This window comes from Vanessa tameamea, chromosome 7, assembly GCF_037043105.1.
Source record: "Vanessa tameamea isolate UH-Manoa-2023 chromosome 7, ilVanTame1 primary haplotype, whole genome shotgun sequence".
Lineage (NCBI taxonomy): Eukaryota > Metazoa > Arthropoda > Insecta > Lepidoptera > Nymphalidae > Vanessa > Vanessa tameamea.
In genome coordinates this window covers 12,160,283-12,185,869 of record NC_087315.1, presented here as the reverse complement: position 1 = coordinate 12,185,869, position 25,587 = coordinate 12,160,283, and the positions used below count along the sequence as shown (strand labels likewise).

The 25,587-nt window shown below is 31.4% G+C and overlaps 1 protein-coding gene across 2 annotated transcripts in view; it reads left to right on the top strand.

The window, feature by feature from the left end:
* Positions 1 to 25,587, top strand: part of LOC113395714 (centaurin-gamma-1A) — a 231,151-nt gene that overhangs the window by 156,702 nt on the left and 48,862 nt on the right. The window contains exon 1 of one of the 2 annotated variants that reach the window (XM_064215284.1): positions 5,801 to 6,303. The exons of the other annotated variant lie outside the window; for it this stretch is intronic. Within the exon in view, the coding sequence (XP_064071354.1) occupies positions 6,147 to 6,303 (157 nt within the window). The 5' untranslated portion in view covers positions 5,801 to 6,146. Of the gene's footprint in view, positions 1 to 5,800; positions 6,304 to 25,587 lie in introns of those variants that run through there. 2 annotated transcript variants of the gene reach the window in all.

The following is a 25,587-nucleotide window of genomic DNA, read 5'->3' as shown; positions in this document are numbered from 1 at the left end:
GAAATGGCAGAAATTTTATGAGTGAGCATGCGGAATGGTATTCCAAATATACTCAGAATACTCTTCTAATATTTTAAAGTTACAAATATTGCAATTTGAAAAGGTTATTCATTAGAAAATTTGTAAACTTTGAGGTAAATTGATACAATATATATACGACTGAAAATTAAAAATAATTAAACTAAAATCGGCATTAAATAATTAATTTTACTCCTAAATAAACATGTGAATAATTACATCTAATCAACTTAGAATAATGTTAAATTATCAAAATAAACAATAAACGATAACTCATTGAATAAAATATTGCAATAAACGTCTGTCGTCTTTAAGGATTATATTGTTTTGCCTTAAATCTCCTTAATATATTTTGGCGCAATTCCATCTCATTAAAGCGTACGAGTTTCTGAGAAGTGACATTAGGGCGTGCTTTTTATTCCTCTGATATTGTTATAATAAACGAGTCTTTCGTTCATTCATTAACAATGCAATTAATAAGATAATAATATTGATCCATTGTTTATGTAAATAGACTCGCAATAAAACGTCGAAAATTATTTACTGAAGATTAGCCGATTGAAAAGTTACAGATATGTCATATTTCTGATATAACATTAGTAAATTTATATTGTATAAGAATATCTAGATTTATGTTACGTTTTTTATACATATACGTTTATGTTTCGTTTTATTTTAAAACACTTTCTATACTTACGCTTAATATGTTTTAAAAAGCCAATAACATTAGATTTATATAAAGTTTTATTTCTTTAACACTGGTCGTAAAAACATTCATTGGTACACAGAGTTGGAGCAATAAAATGGAATCTTTTGTGCAAAGCTATACAACCGCGTTTTTACTAACGTTTGATGAGAATTTAAATGCTTCATTTCTTAGAGTTTATTTTCTCGTTTTACGATCTCAGAACTAGCTTGATGATGGTTTAATGATTGTTATTAGAGAAAACGTATCCACATTCAACCTATTATGTTTGTTTCAGGTACAGTCCAACTATGTCGAGTACTATTGTCGACAAGATTACTCGACGACATAGCTGAGAGGAGAGCTAGAGAGATCGCTGTCTTTGTTATTGATTTGGTTGATTCTCGAATGTTCTAAATTCAGTCCATTTGTTCTTCATTTATTTTTTCGATCAGCTTAAGATATTAGTTATGTTTTTTTTTAGTTTCCGATTATGAGTGCTAAATTAGATGTTATTACGATGACAAAATAATATTTCCTGCACGACGAAAGTCTCTGCTCCTCTTAAAGTTTGTTTTTTATCCTTAAGTGGCTTAAATACTTGACTAATGTATGTGCTATACATTATTATCAAAATTATATAGATTAACAAAACCGGATTAATTCATTTAAAATTACAATCAAAATGTTTTCATAACAAATACTGACCTTGCATAACATATGGGTGATCTCCGAATAAATATGACTATTACAATCAAGGCAACGTCCACCCAGACGCCTACATATCATTTGAAAGTCAAGTTCGAACGTTTTTGAGAATAAATTATGTATTTCGAATCACGTGAGCGTGAATCCAGTATTATATAGGTAACATGGACTCCTGCCCACGCGTCTACCAAGGTTGTATTTTAGGCCCAGTACTTCTTCTTTGTGATGATCTTTTTTATTGTGTACGTTACCTATGGGATGGTAATAAAATTCGATTGTTGCTATTATAAGATAGGTGATCAAGTTCGTTTCATGTGGGATTATTTTATAAAACCCTCGACCACTGGTTTGATTGTCAAGTTAATATTCGAAATAGTTGTTTGATTTAATTTGCTATGGACTGTTACAATAAACGACTGCATATATTGATATTGTTTTTTTTTTTTTAATTTATGATACAAAATAAAAACATTGAATACATCAACAGTAACAATATCTCGATTTATATAAAACCTGTTTTGTAAACATCTAGTATTCTAATAAAAAAAAGGACATGTATTAAAAAAGTACCTATCTGAAGTCTTTTTGGGGTATTTTAAAAGATAAAAAGAGTGCGTTGCTCGACTAATCAACATGAAGAATAATAATTAGGAGCAAAAAACTGAATCACTTTTTGCGAAATAATTAGTGGTTAAAATTAAATCTAAATAGATTCTAATAAAATTTATATAAGTTATTATCTCGTTGACGAAGGAATACTCTAAAGCTACAACTCAACAAGGAATACGGTAACCGGTTCAAGTCCCAATCCAGATGTGGGAGGACGACATTCTCGAAATCGGGATAAATAATTAGCTCCATAATTGTAGGTACCCGCTTAATTGGTTCTTTTACGGAAAAATAATGATTATTTATGCGTTATTAATTGCGAGAAGATACACATTTGACAAATAATGTAATTTTTTAAAGTATTTGTTCGTGTAGTTTTAATAAGGTTTCTAAATTTTTAGCCTTAATAGCTGTAAACTTATCTCTCTGACTGATATATGGAGAACAATTCACTATATATAAAAAATTAAAATTATAAGGCATAAATAGATGTAATATTTAATATCGGTTTTTCTTTAATAATGTTTATTAATGTGAAACATTTGTGTTAAAATCGGCTAGCTGGTAGAGAGTTGATAGTATTTAAAACAAAAGAAAATAAAAACGATGACTGAAGTGATTCATATAGGAAAACTTATTGTTATTTGTAAACAAAATAAGGTCAACGTAAATTTCAACTTTTAAGGAGAGCTTAGTGTTCCAAGCATTTGGGTATTCATAAACATTATTAAGCGATATTTTCAATCAGACCCTAACAAATGTTCCTAAATGCATGAAATACTGTAAGGAACCCATAGTGAATTTAAAACGTTATAGCAATAAATTTCATAATATAGTAGGTATACAACTTGTTTGAACTGTAGTTATCAGTTTTGTTGCCTCAGCGTTGTAATCACGTAATACCTAGTTTCAGTGCATGTAAGAGCCTTATTAGTGCCTATAAAATAAGAGTTATGCACTATTTGTCAAACGCATAATATACTTTATAGTGAAAAGCATTAGGTTTTTTAGGTACAGATTCATTATTGAAGATAATTTATTCAGGAACGATGAAAATGACATTTTATATGTAACATTTCGAAGGCAAATTTTTGACTTCCCAAAGCGAGTATAAGTAGAATGAACTCTTATTTTAAGAAAACGAATGATACGAATACCAAATTTGTTTATCGTATGTAGAATCGCTAGACACCGTTTACATATACAAATATCACATACTTTATTTTGAATTTTTGGATATTATGTTCTCTTAAAGTTATCTAATTTTAAAACTTGATTCGTTGTGATTTAGCTCTTAAGACACCAATCAAGTAACGAAGTCTCGTAATAAAACAGGCGGTGGAATGGTAAGCGCAATATCGTGAAGTCGATGCCACGATAAGAATTTGCACGATTCTTGGAGTTGAAACAAAGCGTAAAGCGCTTGGGAATACATCGGTATCGGTAACTTGATTAACATTAATGTCTTCCTAAATAATAATACATGTTAAACACAATTATTGGGTGAGTAAGAAATGGCTGAAATAAGGCTTATACTGTGATTAAAACCTATTGAGACATAACGAGGAAATGTCAATGATTATAAGAAAAAAACCTCTATTTAAAAATGTATATTTTACTATGGAACCGAATAATTTAAAGAGGTAATTGACAAAGGTTAAATATAAGTGCAATAAAACAAATTTGATCACAAAGGTAATCAATATCGACAACAGTACAAAGTCGTAGGAGCCGGGATGGAATAAAATAAAATCAAACAAAAACAAGTTAAATAATTCATGATTCAGGAAAGTCGGTGATGCTTTCTAAAGCAAGCGCTGCAACGGGCGAGGTGCATGGAATATTAAAACAGTAATATGATATCAGACCTGCTTGAATCGAGGAACGCCCTCCAGAGGTCTGACCCAAATGTAAGCGAGAACGATTGGTTACACTTTAAATAGCAAGGAGACGTGGAGGAGGACTTGATGCAATTGAGTTAGATAATATGTTATCATATGATAATACCTATGACAACGGTATGGTATAAGTGTCTGATCTTGACAATATTCTTTCGTTTTTATTTCCTGCTCCCTGTTATCTGGTTCTACTTTATTTTTTTTTACTTTGTTGATAAAATAAAATTGGAATCTTCTTATTTCTAACATAAACTGTCGTATTTATAACATCACAAGTTAAATTGTTTTGTTGGGTTATCAATGTATCGTTAATAGAATCTTTTATTAGGTCTTAAAAAAATATAAGCAAAAGTTAATCGTAGTTTTTGCAACTTTATTTAGAAAAGAAGGATGAAGGACAACATTTATCGTCAAATGCATAAGAGAATTTATTTGATATATCCAATAAATGAACATTTTTGTATCCGTGACTGCTCAAGTATTACGTACGTAGAAATATCTAGCTCCAAGTCTTACGTAATATGTGAAATAACATTGGTTTCATCTTCTGTATATAGGCGGCCGCTTTCTACTTTTACCTCATTACATAAAGGTAAATCACCTTATCGTTATCAATGTAACTGATTGTGATGACTTCTCTACAATTAAATTACGTAAACATCATTCGGATAATATTATATCACCAGAGACTTGAATAATATTGTCTATTATTTAGCTATCACTTTCCTTGTAAAACGTTTAATCTGATAACAATACAGAAAACAAACAATGTATAATTAGATTCGTTTATATAATCGCTGTGTTTATTAAAGTATTTGTAAAACCCAATGTAATTAAAGTATATTCGATCGATTTATACTTGACATAAGTCGTGGTTTATTAATTTTTACAGGATAAAATTTACATAAAGTTGATTTTAATAAGTTTTCAAACTAAGTTGATCCAGTAAAAATATTTGAAACATAATCCAAGATCTCGGGTATTAATAGTACCTTTTGATTAATGTGCAAACTCATTTTCTGCGTGAAGGTGAAGGAAGAAATTGTGACCAAACTTGCTTGTCTAAAGACATTTTGACACATTTAAATTCCTTGCGCAATATCCACTAGGTTGTTCGGGAAAGGCGGTGGCACAATCCGTCTTATTCTTGGATTTAATAATTTTTAGATTTTTTTAAAAATAATGCAATTACGTATAAACAATTTAAATACAATATTTTATATCAACCGCGATTTTGAATAAATTACATTACACTAGCACAAGTTGTGCAAAAGTTCAGATCAATTAGTTAGGTAGAACTGGTTTATAAAATACGGCGTAGGACTTAAGTATAAAATAAATAAAATAAACTTAATAGTAAAGAATATAAAACAAACCAAGGTCATGATATAATGCTGAATTGTTATCCATATCAGATTAGTCAGCCTTCGTGCTTAATACTCGTACTTGTATTGGATTTAATGAGGTAAATGAATTATTGGTGTTATTTATTAAGCAAAGAGCACGCGCAGAAATGAGCGACGACCGAAATATTAAACTGAATGGAATGTTTATCGTAACAACTAATTAGACCTATTTGAGCCAATGAAATAAGCCATATTAAAAATGAAATTCTTAAACATAAATGTTAAACTTCAATATTCAGTCGTTGATTTGATCGAATCATATGATATCGACTCTACAGATATTTATAATCGTCCACTAACACACTTATCTCCGGATAGTCTGCTAATTTGAATCATTGATAATAAAGAACAATATTTACTCACGTGACCTTTAAAATTATATTCAATATAAAAATAACTTGATAAGAGATAATCTTCACGTACAATGTACCGGTATGTTCGGCGGCCATACGTAATAAGCCAGTTCGCGTTTGGCCTTCGACGAGGTAAGACGTGTCGCGCGGACGAGAATGAATTTCATCGAAGTTTAACCAGGACATTATCGTGTCTTCCCAAATATGGTGGCAGGATAAGTGTATTAGCGTGTTTCGAATCGTGATTCGATAGCACAATAGATTTTGATATCAAACAATAGTTACGGACGGATATAGTGCATCGCTATTTAAAAGTGATAAAAAAGCTGTGAAATCGGTTCCGTCTTGGAAAGGAAATAGAGTTATTTTATGCGATTGCATTGAAAATTGTATACATTGTGTCAGTTTACAAACGTATTCGAACTATGGAATGATATTTGCACTTAATGGACGTGTTTTGTAAGGAAAAATGTTGGCTGTGAAGAATTTCTTTATGCCGGAGAAGAGGGTGGATTCTCCGAGGTTTTCTAGGATGCCGGAGGCTCTGATGCGATCCATAAGACGTAGGTCTTTGAGGGTCAAGAGGACTAAGTCTCTGGTTCTCGTGAACGAGAAAAGGAAGTCCGGTGAGTGGTAGTGTATGAATCATTATTATTTATGAAAATATCAGATTTTCATTGTGCAATATTAGAAACTATATATTTAATATGCTAGAAAAAAATATTATTAAGGATGAAATAAATTGAAAACATTGCTATATATTCAATCCCATCGTTTCTATTATTTATTAATGCCAGCACCTAGGCCTTTAATTGCAGTAATTTATTTGTTAACTACTTCCAAGACGTGTATTAATGAAGTCAATAAAGGGATTTTAAGACAACATGTAAATTAGTTTTGCATATCAATAATAATATTTAATTGTATATTAGCAATTGTTTTAAAATAAATATTAACTAGTTCTCTATTGTTTAAATTACAAGAAAATTAATTGTGAGTTGAGCGGCGAGACAAGTTCCAAAGAGTTACAAGTATTTGAGTTTGGAATTAAATGATTGTTCTTATTATTAGTAGTCTAAGTATATATTTATTATTATAATAATTGTATACGTCGTTTACCTGTTAATATCGCCTGCGGCGTCCAATACATAAATATGTCTATTCGTACTATCTCAATTTCAAATGATAATAGTAATATCAAATCCAATAACAATGTCATGTTACGTCATTCGAATACTAACAACACAAAAAAGTTTTTATATTTTAAACAATTGTAAATACGAATAAGAATGAGTCGTGCAGTTATAAAAATAAAACGTGATCATATCAACTTTAAAATATATGTGTATATGGATAATTCGAGGAGAAAAAAATAGCCCGAGTTATTTTCGCGTTATCCATTTTCGGTCGTCGTAACGTCAAGTTTTTCTGAACTTGTCGTACATTTTGAATTCGACAAACTCTTGCTTCAGTAACGCGATGACTTAAATTGTTTTTAAATATATGCAAGGTAAAGTCTATTCGATATTAACTTATTTGAATTTATATGTACATTTTTTACATTTACATTAGCAGCCTGTAAATTTCTCACTGCTGGGCTAAGACTCTCCCTTAGAGGAGAAGGTTTTTGGAGCATATTCCAACACGCTGGTCCACATGCGGGTTGGTGGAATACACATGTTGCAGAATTTCGTTGAAATTAGACACATGCAGGTTTCCTCACGATGTTTTCCTTCACTGTCGAGCACGTGATGAATTATAAACACAAATTAAGCACATCAAAATTTAGTGGTGCGTGCCTGGGTTTGAACCCGAAATCATCGGTTAAGATGCACGCGTTCTAACCACTGGGTCATCTCGGCTCTATATTATATGTACATATATACATATGTACATATGTATGGCATTCTTAATTTGAATTTATTAGTAATAAATCTATCGAGTTTGTTAATTGACACAATATAATAGCAATTTCGATGGTTATCTAGAGCAAAATAATGTTTTAGTTTAGTTTAATTATTTACTGAACTGATATTGTCAGTGATTTGGTTGAATTTTGTTCAAAATATTCCTATAAATATTTATATAAAAAGCCTATACTTTTAATTACATATATAATACTCTACATTTAAGTTGTAATATAAATTCGTAATTCGTTGCCATTTTTTTTAACCGTACTAAACCAATTTTTTTATGTAAAAGTAAGTCTACTGTAACAAATGGCTACACGTATATATTCAATTGAAAAAAAAATACTTAATACACATCAGACATTTAATTTTAATATTTAAAAAAAAAGAGTAGATTGGTGGCTAACCTAACCCAAAAGAAATTGTACTCTAGCTAACTACTAATAACATTTATTTACATAAATTTCGCTTGGTTAATTACGAAATAACATATGTAACTTTAATATTATCCGTGGATATGTACACATATAATTTTATATTTGTACTGATGATTACACTCAGTACAAATATTAACATTTTTACAAGGTTATTCGCGTGCTGAGTTTGCTCAGCTATAATGGAAACCATATAATTTTAAAACTAAGTACGTAATTACCATATTAAGTATTAACAGCGTTAATACAATTTATCCTTAGATATATATTTTTTATCTCACATAAGCCAGGCAGCAGTCGCTTTATTTACAGCCAAGTAGATTTTAATTTTATTGTACAATGTCAAAGTCATACGTGCAACATTTGAATTGTATTAAAATTGTTTATGTATAAAGTAGTTTTTAAGAGATAGTCAAGTTAATAGTAACGCAAATATTATCGAAATATTAATCTGAATAGTAATCTTTTATATATATAAAATAATTTTATTATATATACGAAACTAACACAGTCTCAAATGTATTTCGTTGCTAACGATGATGTGAACCGGAATGTTAATGAATTATTTTCATTTATAATTAATGTCTACTTGAAAATCGTATTATCTATTACTTATTACATATAGGTAAGTACTGACGTACGAATTACATAGATCTGACAAAAAAGATTTTTTTCGCCGTTTATTCTTGTTGTTGTTGTAGTGGAATAATACTTAAATAATACTTATACAGTTTTGTTAAATAAAGATTTTTTTAGTTTAGTCTACAAATGTTCGATGATATGATTCAGTCTAAAGGCGGCACATTTTAAATGTGCTTGTTTCCTTTTCAATCTATGTTGTACCTTAATATGTGTTTATATATATTTAATATGATCAGAATGAGTCCACATTCATGTTAGTGTTTTATGCGTAACATATGTGGTGTCCGTCTGTTATCGCTCGCGATGTTTGTGTCCCATCAATATACATTCCCATAAGAAATTTAGATTTTGAAAGCAATTATTATTTTTGAAGGTTTCATATATTTACGTTATTATAGATTTATGAATAGATAAAAGATAATAATAATAAAAAATTAATAGGGGAATGTACATCTTTTTTTTTTAAATATTTGATTACTTGGTTTTAGGGCTTTGCGCAAGTCCGTCTGGGTAGGTACCACCCACTCATCGGATATTCTACCGCCAAGTACTCAGTATTGTTGTGGTTTGAAGGGTGACCGCCTAATCCTCGAACGAAATTGAAGTACAAATATAAAAAAACTTGTTTTTTTTCCGGCTAGGAAAGTAGAAACACTCAGCTTTTCTCTACTATAATATGCATCTATTATACGGATAAGTATTCCTCTTGAATCACCTTGTTTATTTATGAAAACCGCATTAAAATCCATTGCGTGGTTTTAAAGATCTAAGCGCTCAGAAGGCAGGTGGCGACTTTGTTTTATACTATGTAGAGATTATACCTGTTATTAATGCACAGAAGTTTGTCTCTTCATTGAAATAAAAACAAATTAAAATTAAAGTATATTTTATTATTATAAATAATATATATTTTTTTATAAAGGATGAATGACAACAGTATATATTTTTTAGTTTGTAGAATTGTAACGTCAAAAAATCTAAACTGAATGTAACGATTTTGTCACTGTATTGCAATGCATTCCGTCACGCATACGTCACGATACGTATTTCCCCCATTCCCTCTTAATGTGTCCAGTATATCATATTTAATTGTCTTCCTTCGTAACGTCTGTGTATGACAACAAAATTAATATTGCTGTAAACGTGTTATTTGTGTTTAAATATTTACCTACAACTATTGTTTAGGGGGCTAAATTTTAAACAATGCGATTTTTTTTAACATATATCCCGATGTGTCACCTGGTGGTATGTGGTTACCATCGCCTATAAACATTTCAGCCATCATTTTAACCATTCTTTACAACACTAACGCGCCACCAACCTTGGGAACTGAGGTGTTATGTCCCTTGTGCTTGTAGTTACACTGGCTCACTCACTCTTTAACGGAATACAACAATATGAGCATTAATGTTTCGCGATAGATATTCTAGTGACATACCCAGACGGGTACCACTCAATCCTACGTCCAAGCATGTCTTGTTCTTCCGTACGTCAAATTCAAAGACGTGTGAAAGAGTGAAATCGAAGTGTAAAAAATGGTTAACATGTCATGGTTACATCCACCAACCCCGTTTGAGCAGCGTGGCGGTATAAGCTCCTCAAGAAGAGGGACGTTAACAGGCTATTAAAAATTACAAACTACTAAAAAATGCGTTTGAGTATGAATGAACTAAGAGATTATTTAAAAAAAGTTTTTATATAACTTGTTTTTTTTTTATGCTTAAACATTCCATGCTCTAATTGGGTTGAAATATAACCGTTTTCCACCCACTGACTCCAACGTCAATTTACGTCTAATTACCGATTGCACCTGGCTGGCGCGTGCCAACCGTAAAGGTCGCCACGTAATAGTAAAATGATTGTTTTTGTATTTTTATTACCCCGTTTAATAAAATTAATGGTTTTTTTTATAATTTTAAAGTCGAGTCATAAGGTTGTGGTTATATACAAAGTATTTTTACACCAAGATTTCTACACGAAATGTCAAATATTTTTTTTTAGCATTTTAGCATTAGCAGCCTGTAAATTTCCCACTGCTGGGCTAAAGGCCTCCTCTCCCTTTGAGGAGAAGGTTTGGAGCATATTCCACCACGCTGCTCCAATGCGGGTTGGCGGAATACACATGTGGCAGAATTTCGTTGAAATTAGACACATGCAGGTTTCCTCACGATGTTTTCCTTCACCGCCGAGCACGAGATGAATTATAAACACAAATTAAGCACATGAAAATTCAGTGGTGCCTGCCTGGGTTTGAACCCGAAATCATCGATTAAGATTCACGAGTTCTAACCACTGGGCCATCTCGGCTCAATGTCAAATATGGCAGGAACATTCGAGACGCTATCATAGATCTAAATTATATTCGGTTTTTGAATATAAATGTTTTTTTTTTTATAAAAAAAATTGTGTCAATTTTAAATTGCTTGCTTATTTAAATGTGTTGCATCGTTATCTTCGGTTAAAGTCGTTGTGTACGCTTGCCATTGATGTACATGTCAGTAAGAGTAATATAAGACGAATTCCACATCTGTTTTGTTCGTAATTATCGTTGGAATAGCTAAGTTGATTTTGATATATATTTTGATACTATATTTTGATATATTTCTTTCTGAAACTTCAGTGAATGATTTTAATTAAAGTAGACAAAGTTTTTCTTTTTTTGTAATATTGTATTGTATCCGAAAGTTATGGATTAAATAATTAAATTGAACAAGATAATAATTTCGTACAGGATAGATAGATTAGATTTACGTATACTACGTAAAAAATTTTAAATTATTTCCGGTACATCGTGTATTTTCTAGAATATAAAAATTTACGATCTATTTGCTGGGTTAAGTGGGCCAAGGAAAATTGTTAAACGATGTTAGAAATCGGAAATTCGTTTGGGATATTAAATATTATTATAGACCAGCAACAATCAGAGGCGATTGAGCAATTCGTTTCTCAGTTTCCTCTTGAAGAAACACAAGTGCATGTAATCGATTTAAATAATTTAATCGATACAAAGTTATTCTTGCATATGTACCTATACCATATTAGAGTGTGTTTACCTAATAACTTAAAGGACTAATAACTTAAATACTTAAAGGGACATTCTGCAGAAAAAAAAGCAGTCGTAGTTCGGAGTCTGAAAGTTGGAAGTATGTACTTTCCCGTACTTCGGAAAACTCGTAAAGCCATTGGTGCTGCGCCTGAACTCCTTCGTGTCATGTCCATTATTCCGTCCCAATCTTTATTAGGGGTGGTGAACACATACCATAACGTACTATCTGCCTACCTATCTACAATAAAACATAAAATAATAACTAATGAAACTACAATTGCAACTGAACTAATTATCAAATTTAAATTGTAGTCAGGTCTTTTGTTTATAAAACAAAAAAAAATGTTACAGTTCTTCAAAATACGTTTTATATCAATGGTCAATTCATAGCACTTCACTTGCGGTTTCCTCTGGAAATATAAACATACGGATGGTAACAAGAATCCCAGGTTTCGGGTTCCACTCGACGAGTTCGCGCTTCGATTACATTGAAATTCTCGATATGTGAACGAGTCGTGTGATCATATCGATAACGCATCGATTTGCCATTTTGGATTTCATAGGAAATTTGTTAACTTAGAAAATAATTAATATATATGTACATATATAGAATAAGAAAAAAAATATTTTTTTTTATTTTTGCCTTTGACATTTAAGTTTTTAACGTTTCAACATAAAAATCCCAATTTTCCCTAAAATTTATAAAAGCTGAAAAAATTGGATGTATTTTTAAAAATGGAATCTTAATAGCCTCAGTTTAAGTATAGATGAATATAACTGCGCAGTATTATATATGTACATTGTATTTTGTGATACCCATACGAACGCTGATAATCAACAAAAACATGCTGCTCGCGTTCGATTATTTCAATTACACACTATCAAGACTGTCAAAGCGCGGTATTGCAAATTCCAACCGTTCTTTAAAGTATGTGATAAAAATTTCAATTTTAAAAATAGAACCCAGTGTCATCGCCGCCATTTTTGCGAGCTCTCAGTTCTCACGCCAACGAGTCCGTGTCTAAAATTTTTCAACGTATGTACCTATTTGTTTTTGACGAAATAAAATCTTTTTGAGGCTTGCTTTATTGTTATGTATTTTTAATTTGAAATAAAAGAATGACTAAATTAATATGCAGAACCATTCCGTTGAAAACTCGAATACGGACCGCCGCCGCTCGTTATTAAAATTCAAGTTTATTTTTGATAAAATGTAGTTCGCCAGAGTACATTGTATTGAATTCTTGAATTTAGGTCACTGCTAAAGTGTAATTTCGAGTCAACTTAGCGTCTAGCACTTGACTGAAACTTCGATGTTGCTCTGAAACTCTGCCAGAATCTAATAAATTCTAAATTATATTATGACTTTTAAATGCATTCCATTATTTTCACGAGCACGACTCTAATTTTATTATTATGTTACTCCTAATAATATAATTGACATTGTAGAGTGGCTAATGGTTTTATAAAATTTCACGTAGTAGTAGGTACTAGCCTAATTTATCATTATTCTTTGCTGCTACTGATTGTCGCCCAAGTGATATTTTAAATTGAAACAAATTTATACTATTTCTTTTGTTGGTCTTGAGTTCCAATTTGAGGTTCCGGTGCAGCATATGTAGTACAGCTACCAGTGCCGGCTTCTCGCGGGTGGAATAAGGGTCTACATAAAAGTTGTATATCATAATATACATCTCTATTAGTCGGCAATTTTTGCGAAAACTTCAAAAATCATCATCATATTGTACCCAATTTAAAAAAAAATTAATTATATACCTCAACCTTCCATATGAATCACGCCGTACGTTTATGAAAACCGCATAAAATTTATTTTTTTTGAAGTCGATTCTCGTCCGATAGAACGTTATTTTATAATAGTGTTTAGTTATTATTTGCTCATCATTTTCTCGTGTTACCTATCCTATAACTCACTAAAACACTCGAATGGGCATTTCGAAGACATTAAGTTTTAATAATATGGTACAAATACCATCACAAAGTTTTAAGTTACGAAGAATAATGAATTGATAGGATTTCACAATATGACGCGATACCTGGGCGATATGAGATTTCTAACATCGTCATAATGTGTGACATTAGGGATAAATTTAGGAATATGGTATCATTTTTGGAAATTTATTCGTCAACGCATAACCTATAATGGCGTTTATGACTTTTCGGAAACATATTCTTGTGACTATGACGATGATCTTCAATTACAATTACACGTATATTGAAGTATGATTACTTAGGGTATAATTACATTTTCTTCTTTGCGTATAGTTTGGTAATTATTATGAGATAAATCCCATTGATGATTGATGTAAATCATATTCCATATTCATCTTATCTGTATTTGAATAAGATTTTTTTCCCAATTATAATTTACAGTTGAACAAAATGTAGAGATAAAAATCAATGTTCCAATCTCTGTTGGCTGGCTGTATGCCCGGTGAGAATAACGGCTCGGTTGGAAAAAATCCAAATACATTGACATTAATCTAGATATCGCTATCCGTTGTAAACTCTGTGGTTGCGACGATTTTTATAATTTTATCATATTTTATTTTAAAATAAATTATGTGACTTATTAATTTAACTTTAGACCTCATTTTCCAAATGCACAATTTTGGCGCTTCAGCTTTTCTTCCTTTCCACTGACGATATATAGTCATTTATTGTAGTGTTTCCCGGGATTGTAATTTTCATATATATTTTTTATATATAGTTGTTACTTAAATATATCATTAATCGTATATTGTGAACAATAAACACACAAAAAATAAAATTTATTATGTTAGTAAAACTGTTCTATATACTTTATACATACAATTATATTCTAAAATATTTTTTTATTTCTGAACGTTTGCAATGTTATAACATTGATATATGTTATCACATCCTAAATAACATGTACATACAAAATTAGTATCGATATCCATTGTAAATGGTTACATTTACTAATTTTAATAAATGAACAACAAACTTTATCCAAACTAGAATTAAAATATCTTATTTTTTTATGTTATATACATAGATGGACATTTGGGCCGTGTGAAATACGAACTCTGAGAAGAATTAATGATTTCTCATGGCAATGTATGACATGATGAAGAATGTATGACGTAAGCAATAAGAAAAAATAGTTTCATCTGAATTTCAACCCATGATCTTTCAGTTCTATGTTCCACCCACTGGGCTATCTTTTATCGATAAAAAGAGAAAAATAGACTCCGGAAAGCCAAGACTATTTTAATAAATGTTTTGTTATATACCAATATTGAGCGTAGGTAGGATGAAATCAAAACCGAGCCAATTAACGATCTCTGCTCGTGGATACATTGAATTCAGTATAGCGAGATGACCTAATATGTAACAAATATGTCCAATTCAGTCAATTGGACTGTGGCCAATTGTGACAGGCTGTGTTAGGACGGGTGCACCCTCGTAACAACCTCGGCTAATGAAAACGTGATCATTATCAAGGTTCATTTATTTGAAAATAATTATTAATGTAAACGAAATATAATTTATTATCTTATTTAGTTCGTATCGTAACAAACGATTTAAAAATATAAGCTAATTAAGTAGTCTTTTAAAACATTTTCAATAATTTTAGAGTTTTTTATTTAATGCTACCACCACTTTTTTTATTGTTTACGGTCACCTGATCGTAAGGTAGTCACCACTGCGAATAGATAATACGTCACCAATTTTAACTATTTCCTACATAAACAATGCATCACGAACCTTGGGAACTGAGATGTTACGTTCCTTGTGGCTGTAATGATGCTGGCTCACTCACCCTTCAACCCGGAACACAAAAATATTAAGTATAACTGGCTTGGCAGTACAATATCTATGTTGGGTGGTATATACATTTAAAAAAGAAAAAAAAAACATTAGAAGATTATTATATTTTACAGATATGTCACAATACTATAGAAAATAAATTATAGATCATAAAAATATCTACCTAAAAGTTCGTATACCTATATATGTTATAAATATGTTCGTATATTTAGTTGATGAGATCAACATACTCATCAATATAAAATAATTTTAATTAAATTAAGCTTCTTGTTAGCTTCAATCGTGGGTAGACTGCATAATATTATAATTCCTGGAAATATAGTATTCCTCGGAGAATAATCCGGAATCTGTATCACTGTGCCGTCGCCCACTTGAACGAAGCGGCGACTTCGAGAAGTCAATCTTCAAAACTTCAGAAAAGAAAAAAAACACATATTAACTGAACAAATATATTTACATTATAGATATTGAACTTTCGTTTTATTTCAGTTTAGAGTTTCAGAACGGACGTAGTGGTTTAACTACGCGTTAGCACGAGTACCCGCAAATATGTAGTTGGCGAATGTTTATGTATGTATCTTATGCGTATATAATCCTTATTACATCTTTTCAAAGTGACGGTTAGATGATATTTTTGTAATAATATTAGAAATAGTAGATCTAAGATACAATTATTATATTATATTCTAGATTTTCCTCAAAGGAAATCATATCGATCAAATGTTAGTATAACGAAATCAAAACGTAATAAGTGGCTACTCGTACCTAATTAACGTATCTATATCTATGTATATAAGATCATTTACCGCGTGAATTGGTTTCGAACATGCCTATTACATAAAGCCTCTATCGAAAATTGCAAAACTTTCGCGCGGCCAGCCTTCATAATAAATTCATTTAATGTCGATTCGTTTTACCTCGGCCTAAAGAAAAAACTATAGCGGGAATATTGGAAACGTTGTCCAGACTACCAAGATACTTGACAACTCGATTCCGAGGCAGAAGCTCATGGACCTGTGTTCGATCTTCTAACGATAAGCTGGTGAAACATTTAAACCTTGACATTTTACAACGATTTATATAATATCTCGTGTCTGATCTTCCGGATCGGATGTACACGTTATAATAAGCGTGATACTTCTAACATTTTGGTGGAATACCAGAAGATTTTTAAGTACCCAGTAAAAGTAGTAAAAGTACGAAAAAGTGCCGTTCCTTCCTTCCATTTAAAGAAAACGGAAAATAATTTCACCTCGTTGTTCTAGTGCGATTTGGTAGCATAATCATGTCTTAGTCAAGAAGATTTTCTCAAGATGTTTTCCTTCATAGCCGTAATAAAATAAATATTTATAAGTTATTATAATGACGCTTGCAAAAGATTGCAACCATCATGTTCGCACCTGGACCATCATCAAAATTGAACGTTAAACAAATTATAAATATAAAAAAAATATTTGCCACTGAATCCGTATTATAAAAATCGCATTTTTTGTTGCGATAAATGAATAAGAATCACTAATTTAAAAACAAACAGTTTCAGTTTACACAATTTAAGTCAATAGTTATTTCAAGTTGTCACATAAGTATTTGTAGAAGCAATTTCTAAAACGTTTCTTCCGTTCAACGGCGCTGACAAAATTCATACAAGTGCTCTCATATTACTCTGAAATAACTCGCTACCTCTCGTGCCCTAATGGTGTCCCGGGATAGTTCAGGTTGCAATTTATTGTGGCAAGAGGACTGTTATGTTATTGAAAAGGTTTTCACGATATAGAACCGGTGGTGTTATGGTGCTCTGGAGAATCATTCGGGAGTACGATTGGGAATTGCATGGTCTCTAAAATGAAGATAAATTTTGTGTCTATGGAATTAAGGTGACCTGGAAACACCGCTGTGCTTCGAGCACAAATGGCCGTTAATGCACATATTAGGAATCTCCTCTGGAATTAGTCGCGATAATGACAAAGTATTAGATGGCCTGGTTTCCTACGTTACTCGGGGCATGTATCCGTTTACAGTTGAAATACATATACCGTCGATACATTGGAGTGATAGTGCAAACTATCTCTTTAAAATATATAAATTCCCGTGTTATTGTCTCCACGGGTGCTACTACCATATTATACCATCAGATAGTATAAGGATACCAAAAATGTTATATGACATATTTAACAACATTTAAAAGATTTAGACTAAAATAATAATTACCTAAAATAAATCCTAATTTAAACAATGTCGAGCTGAATTCAGATTTTCTTTTTCCATTTGTCGTGGAATTTCTAACATCGCTACAAAGCCACTTACAGAGAAATTCTCTAATTTCAAAGGATGACATTCTTTTGTACTGTTGGTTCGCTTAAAGTCTATTCTTTCAAGAAAATTACATAGTAGGAGTTAATTTGCACAAATGTTTTGTTATTTTTTAGTCTATAAATACTAGGAATTATTTATCAACGATAATGACTTAAACAGATACAACGTAATGTCATAATTGTCACTTTGGTTAATGATTTTGTTTAAATAACAAATGTGAATAACATTTTTTCAAAGTTATGAATGTTATCATATTAAATAAATACATATGTTTCTTAAATAGTCAGTAGGTATTTCTATATATGTATATAATGAGTTAGCCAGTGTAACTACAGGGTATAGCAACTTAGTTCCCAAGGTTGGTGAGGCAATGGAGATGTAAGGAATGGTTAAAATTACTTACGACGTTAATGTCTATGGGCCACTTATCCATCAGATGGTCCATTTGCCCGTCCGCCAAAGTATTTCGTAAAAAAAAAAATTACAATAATTACTTGATCACAATTGAATCGTAATCATTAGATCACCTTTACGAAGCAAAAAATATGACCTCTAAACTATTTAACCGTGGACCGTAATAAAAGATTCTAATTTAATCAGGCGCACCTTATCGAATAATGCCGTTACGATCATTTTCGGTTGAATTTAATTCTTTGTCTAATTGCTTTCAAATCGTGACCATTGTACGTGATAAGATATATCACAGATCGTGTCAGTTTTGGTTAAAAGGCGATTTTAGATACATAACGTACTTTGTAGTATATCGTTAATCATAGCTCTCATTCTTATGTCCTAAAATGTTTTATGCAATTCGTCGTTAGAATTTGTCTTTCTCAAATATTACGAGATGAAAGAATGTTGTGTTTTAATGACTTTGTTACCTGTTATGAGTATTTGAAACTATATTTGAAACTAACAGTTTCAAATATACGCTTAAAATTAAGCAACATTCAGAAAAGACGATAAGAAATAGATTATTTTTATATGGACATAAATTGCGTAGTATGCTGGAAGTAAGAAAGAGGTGAGTAAGTTAGAGGTAAGCCTTCGAGATAGAATTTTAGATAGTTTAAATGTGGAATCTTACAAAAATTGCAAAAAGGGAGGAGCTGAGAGTATGACTAGGCAGAGGAAAATAGAAAAGAACACAAAGTTGACTCCAACGGAACCCCAAAAGGAATAACTCCAAAAATAATGTAAAGCGTTGAATATTAAAAACCACAACAACGCAATTTATAAGTTTCGTATAATTTCTAAAACGTTTATACCTTTCCAATAAATTTATTGACGCACCTAGTGCTGAAGTCATTTACTGATTCCTCGATTCATTACCTGCTATTAAATTAACTGGCATTTCATAGCCGTAAACAATCAATGAATCAGCAGATTTGGTCACGAATTCAATGACATTGAGTCCATTTTAAGTATCACTGACCGTATAAGTTTCACTAATCTGATGAATAGTTTTGGCAAGTGGGCACTAGGTTAGAGCCAATTCTGATTTGGCTTGGACATGCTATGGTGAAAATAATTAACAAAACTTTGATTATACTTTCTAGTTTTATTCTATAGTTTGTTAGGTTTTTCTTTTCCATCTGAATAGTATTCTATTAACTTTTCGTTTATAAACTAAACTTCTTGCTCCAAATATATATTTTTTATCTGATCAAGAAGAAAGCGTGAAACAAATCTAGCAAGATTATATAAACGAAATTATTTCGCAGTAGTTCTTTTTCGAGTCAAAATAAAAATGAACTATCTCTTCGAAAAAAGTAATTGAAGTCGTATACCAAGCTTCGATGTCAAATGGTATCGGTCCACGGAATTACAGAGCATCGTTTAATAAAAGATCCAAGAAGATGCGGGCACTGCGTACCGTTCCAATTTTGCATGCGAAAAATCTGAGGCTGAAAAATACAGCGTGATTTTGAAAATGGAACGTCTAGCCAATTGCAATGCCATTCGATATGGAGGTCGGTAGTCACATGACCCAATTCGACTTTTCAAGACGTAACTCATCAAGATTGAGGAAAACAAAGCAACGGACGCTTATTTTCGTATTCGGAATTATTTGTAATGATTACTTTCTTTTTTCAAAAATAGAAGCGTTATTAACTACACTTACTTGGCACATGTTCGAAAAGGAACCACTCAGACCTGAGACGAACTTATTTTAAATAAGTATATTTAACGATTTAGTCACTTAAAGGTTTATAAAACAAAATGACAATCAAATTTTTCTTATATGTATGTACTAATGATTTATATAACATAACTATTCTTTTAAATATAATGATTGATTAAAGTATTACAAAGGAAAGTTATCTCTAAAGAGATTTCTTCCAGATAACCTAGAATCTAAATAAGGTTTTAGGGTCTGAGGAATATAAGTATGTTATTATGTTCATCGGTATATAGCCATAATTAGGTATAATTTATAGAAATAACATTTAGTAGTCTCACTTATTAGTATAAACTAAACATTTATATTTTATATATAATAAAATATGATATAAATATATTTTAACAAGCCATTGCCAACAAATAAGATCAAACTTTTAAAACTCTTGAACGGCCCGGACTCGGCTCGGACTTTCATAAAGTCGAGATCTTTTTCTCGTCTTGTCTCTCATAGCCAAGTTTTTTCTTGTTTTCTCTTTTCGTGGTAAATTTCACGTTGAAAGTTTTGATATATCAGTTGGAGCGTTATTAAAGTAAAAGTTTTTACTTATTTCTCGTATTTCTAGTACTCCAACCTCAGTTGCTCCATTAGCCGTTAGCCACTTTTGATCCATATAAGATACGTTATCGAATGGTATTATAAAAGAGCTAGACGTTTTATCTATAATTTTTTTTTAAATTGTAAAATCTGATCGTTTTGTAGTTTAAATTCGTACTCAATTCAATCACGACATCAGAATATGAAAATATGTAGTAGGTACCTCCTTTTTGTTATCGGTCGACATTTATTATTACTGCACGGAATTGAAACAAAAAAATCCAAAAATGATAATTTAACCTATATAGCAGGGTACTTAGCCTTTGAACTAATATGTTTGTTATACATAAATTTATTTTTTTATCGGTTTTTTTACTTAGTTATCAGTTTCTGTCTTGCTTGCGTCCTGCATATTATATTTGATGCATTTTTTTTACGTAATAATTTAATCTATTCAGTACATAATATATATAAATATTGATATATATAGGAATAATGTATAATTATCTAACGTCTATTCTATAATTGGCTTAGATTCTCATAAAAAAAAAATTAAGACTTGGCTCGAATATATTTAGTTTTATGAAACTTACGCTGCTGTAACTGTTGTGTAAGATCTTTATCAATAAAGTTGACGATTGAAAATAAATGGTTTGACTTTATAAGCTCCAATTAATCAGTGTTCCAAATGTGTTTGTTTTTGTGCGTCGCGTGTTTCCTTCGCGGGTAAGTCGATGCCATCGTATAAACCTTATCATGTTATATAATAAATGTCTGTTTATTATATACTTAACTAACTTTTTATAGTCTTATGAACATAAGACATCCAGGGCTCAATGTCGAATCTGCAGTATCGCGTGGATTGATCGTCCAATAACATTGGCAATTACCACGAAGTTCTTTAACGCGGGCTTATAAATTTATTTTATTGTGTCTGTTATTAAATACTTAATATGTAGAAAAAATCAGTCACGGTTCAGGGGGTAGTTAACCTATTGGTAAGCGTATAAGCTATCACTATTCCAAATTCCATCAAAATCCGTCCATCCGTTTTTGCGTAACAAACAGCCAAACATACTTTCACATTACAATATTATTAGTATTCCTTATACCGTCAGTGTAACCAGGCGTGTTTGGGGTTCAATTAACTGATGTGCATTTATTGCTAAGAAGAAAATGTTATATTTAAAATATTAAACTCGACTCGTACGCATGCAAGAGTCTTTATCAAATTGCTTATTAAAGTGAATTTATCTTATGTAATATGGATGCGAATGCGACCGACAATTTAAAAACAAATAAAACGTGGAGCGGATGCTGCAGAATGTCGGAGAGGAAGTTAGGGTTGTCGCTCAACTGGCGATGAATTATGAGAACCAGCAAATAAACCCCACGGAATCAATTTTGTTTATAATAATAGTTTATTATGAGTATATCTCTGGAGGTAATCATTTCATTGCTAGAAGTACTTACATACAATTTATTAATTATTTACTTTCATTATAAAACACACACAGACTTTAATTATAGATATAAATTAATTTACATTACATTTTTTAACGTTACCTGGAATCATGTATATATATCCTTAAAATGGTATAATAGTTAGTATGACCACTGTCGCATATAATTATTGACACTCAAAATCGTATTCGATCTGTCGCGATCTTGGGCTGAGTTTCGAATGTACTCTTATAGAATAGTTGTACTGAACAGAATCTTTTAACTCCACCCAGTCCTCTAAATAAGATTATTTAAATTACTCGACTCCAGTTTAATACCTTCTCCTAAAGATAGCTAATTATTTAATTATCACGTCATAATAATCGGTTCTATAATTAAGAGTTTACCCTTAGTATATTATGTCCTGATCGATCTCGACCACGGCAGTTAATCTCAGGGGAACTGGCCAACTACGCGTGACATATTATAGTGTATGTATGTATGTATGTGTGTATGTGCACAAACACAGGTGCACTCTTTATACTCTCACTGTCATATATCATAGTCCGATGGAAAGGCTAATTCGACACGACTGGAAAGAGTTCATACGCAGGAGCAACGTCTTTATGTACTTTGGGGGGAGTGTACATACTTCGAAGTTCGAGACTCCGGTTTTTTATTGACCCGATCTGGAGTTTGAACCCAGAAACTCGGCACCTGCGGCCTTGTATATAGCCACTAAACCAACTGGGCAGTCGAACATACGTACATAGTAACGTAGGTATAATCATTTAAAAAAAATATATTTATAAACGAAGAAATTTCATCCCTAAATCCGTAGTTACGTCGACAAATCAAGCGAGATATCGACCTCGACGAACATGGTAACACGGCTCCATGCGGGACAAGATTGCACTTGACTAGTGATGTGCCGCTACAAATTGAAAGTTGACATCGACAATTAATATTACGAAAAACAGATTTTGCTACAATTAAACGGGTAAACATAAAAGTGATTATTTTGCTAATTGGATTAATTTAATTACTTAAATTTTGTATTAGCATTTACGTTAATCATTAGTTTTAAATCTCGTGTTATCTTACGTAAAATTATTGTCAAATATGTAACTGCAATAAATAATTTGAAAGTTTTATATTATATCGATATCGATAAAATTAAAAATACAACAACAAACAACATATTACATAGAGGTACATAGATTCTCATTTTCCACCGTAACGCCGCAGTAATCGTTGCGGCGCATTCAACATCGCAAACATTGCCTCGCTCTTTTTAATGTTAATTTACTGACATTTGTTCACTAGACAGTGTAGTTTAGCCCTTACATAAGGCTCATTTACGATGAATATTCTATAGGAGACTATATTAACTTAATAAAATTGAAATATGTTTGTAGAAATCAGTGACATTTCAGAATCCGACGAACGTAATACTTACTTTAATTGTACTTGTTTTAGTGTACGTCAATCATGAGAATACAGTGAAGTAAGACTAGTATAATTAACAGTATTTAAAACGGGATATTTACCATGTTTTTTATTTTTATTTGGTGGAGCTCGATATTTCGACATTATCTACGAATGTCTTGTTCACGAGACTGACGTTTGCGGGTAGAGCGGTTCTAGAGAGCTTCACCAAATAAAAATAAAAAACATGGTAAATATCCCGTTTTAAATACTGTTAGTAATAAAAATAACCATGTTAATTTAAAATCTTATATAGTATAATTAAGTAGGTATATTAAATAACATGATTTTTTTTGTATCATTATTAAGTAATTTTGCGTTACAAAACAACAATATACTGGATAATATTTGAAACTTTATAAATATTATTCTCATCTCATTAAAAATATAAAAACACTATACCATGTTCAACAATAGAATCTTACGTATAGCCTGCGCAAGCGCAGCTTCGTTTCGTCGCGCGCACGTGGCTGAGTTAACGGAAACGGAAATCGTTTGTGATTCGCCGACTCACTCGTAAAATCGCACGATCGAGCACGTGCTTTGCAGTTTCAATACATAGCTTTGATTTGTATACTAGTTGAGGATAGGTTGAGCCCGCGGAATACTTGCTACATATTAATAAATTATATATTATTATTATTTCACAACATTAGTCACTTATTACTTTAATTTTAGTGTACAATCTGACTGCTTTCAAATTTCAGGCCGCTACTGAAATTTACTTGAACAAAATAGTTACTAAGTTTTTCTTAATCTGGCGACTGGAACTCATGACCTTGAAATCTGCGCCTGCGTAAGCTACTCACTAGATTATCGAGCAGTAAAATCGTTTTGAGAAATCCGTATTATTGTTATATTGTACGATAATTTGATTATCCAATTGCCTAAATCGGATCTACTATACCCTTTTAAGCCCAAACATGACACGTAACATATCGCAATATTCATAGTATTGTAATATTAGAAACGACGCCATCGTCATTAATTCCATATCGATAATACTTTCAGATAACGCCTCGAGTGTCAGTGAGATCATAAAAACATAACATCCAATATCTAAACTTGCTAAGCAAGAACAATTACTTTTTTACACACGACAGCTTACGGTATTGGTATTGAAAGTATTTAAATACCATTATTTGTTCATATTGTTCTTATGTAAGTAACTCCAACAAAAGTATAATAAGTTTTGTTTAACTTCCCTTCAATATTTTTAATGTATTAAACAAAATATAATTACAAATTTCCATAAAACATTTATGCGTGATCGGCTATTGCGTCACGTATACAAGTTGAATAATCTTTAGAAATACACAAGTAGTCAAATACATTAATCAATTGTTCAGGTAACCGGAGTGGTGACATTAACCGGTGGTTAGCGTCGGTTAACTGCCCTTTAACCGCTATAAACGATCCCAACGTTAAGTTAAACCTCATTTGGAATTTGACATTTAATTGCTACGAAGGTACTTAAAAGACTGGTAGTTTTATGTATATTTTTTATCTGTGGTATAGAATATGCGTTGTGTTTTGTTTATGGGATATGTTACTAACAAAATAATTGCTACTTTTTTAATGAGAAGGCAGATGTACAGTCTTCTACCGGATTTTAAGAGGTTACCAGATATTTGTTAGTTTTACCAACTCATTAATATTATTAATGAGTTGGTAAAACTAACAATTGAAATTAAAATTATGTTTATTGTTTCTGATATACTTGATCACTAACCATTCTGATCAAAATCCCAAATATTCATTTTAATAAAGAATGTAAATAATATTTCGGAATGCAAATCTCTCGCTTGTGCATTGTTATTAAAAAAATAAAATAAATAAATTAACCAAAACATGTCATTAGCGCGTGAATGTGAGAATAAAAAATGTGGGCGTCGCCATAGTAACCGGCGATAAACGACTTAATAATGATCCGTCAGACCGAAAAATTCGCGTATCGGAAAACATGTAATTATGAACAAAGTTGTGCGTGACGCGGTACTGGCAAAGGGAGAAATGTAGTGATGTGACGTTTTGCATACATACAAGTATCGATAACATACTCGCTATAAATCTTCACTAAAATCTCCTCCTGAATTATTCAA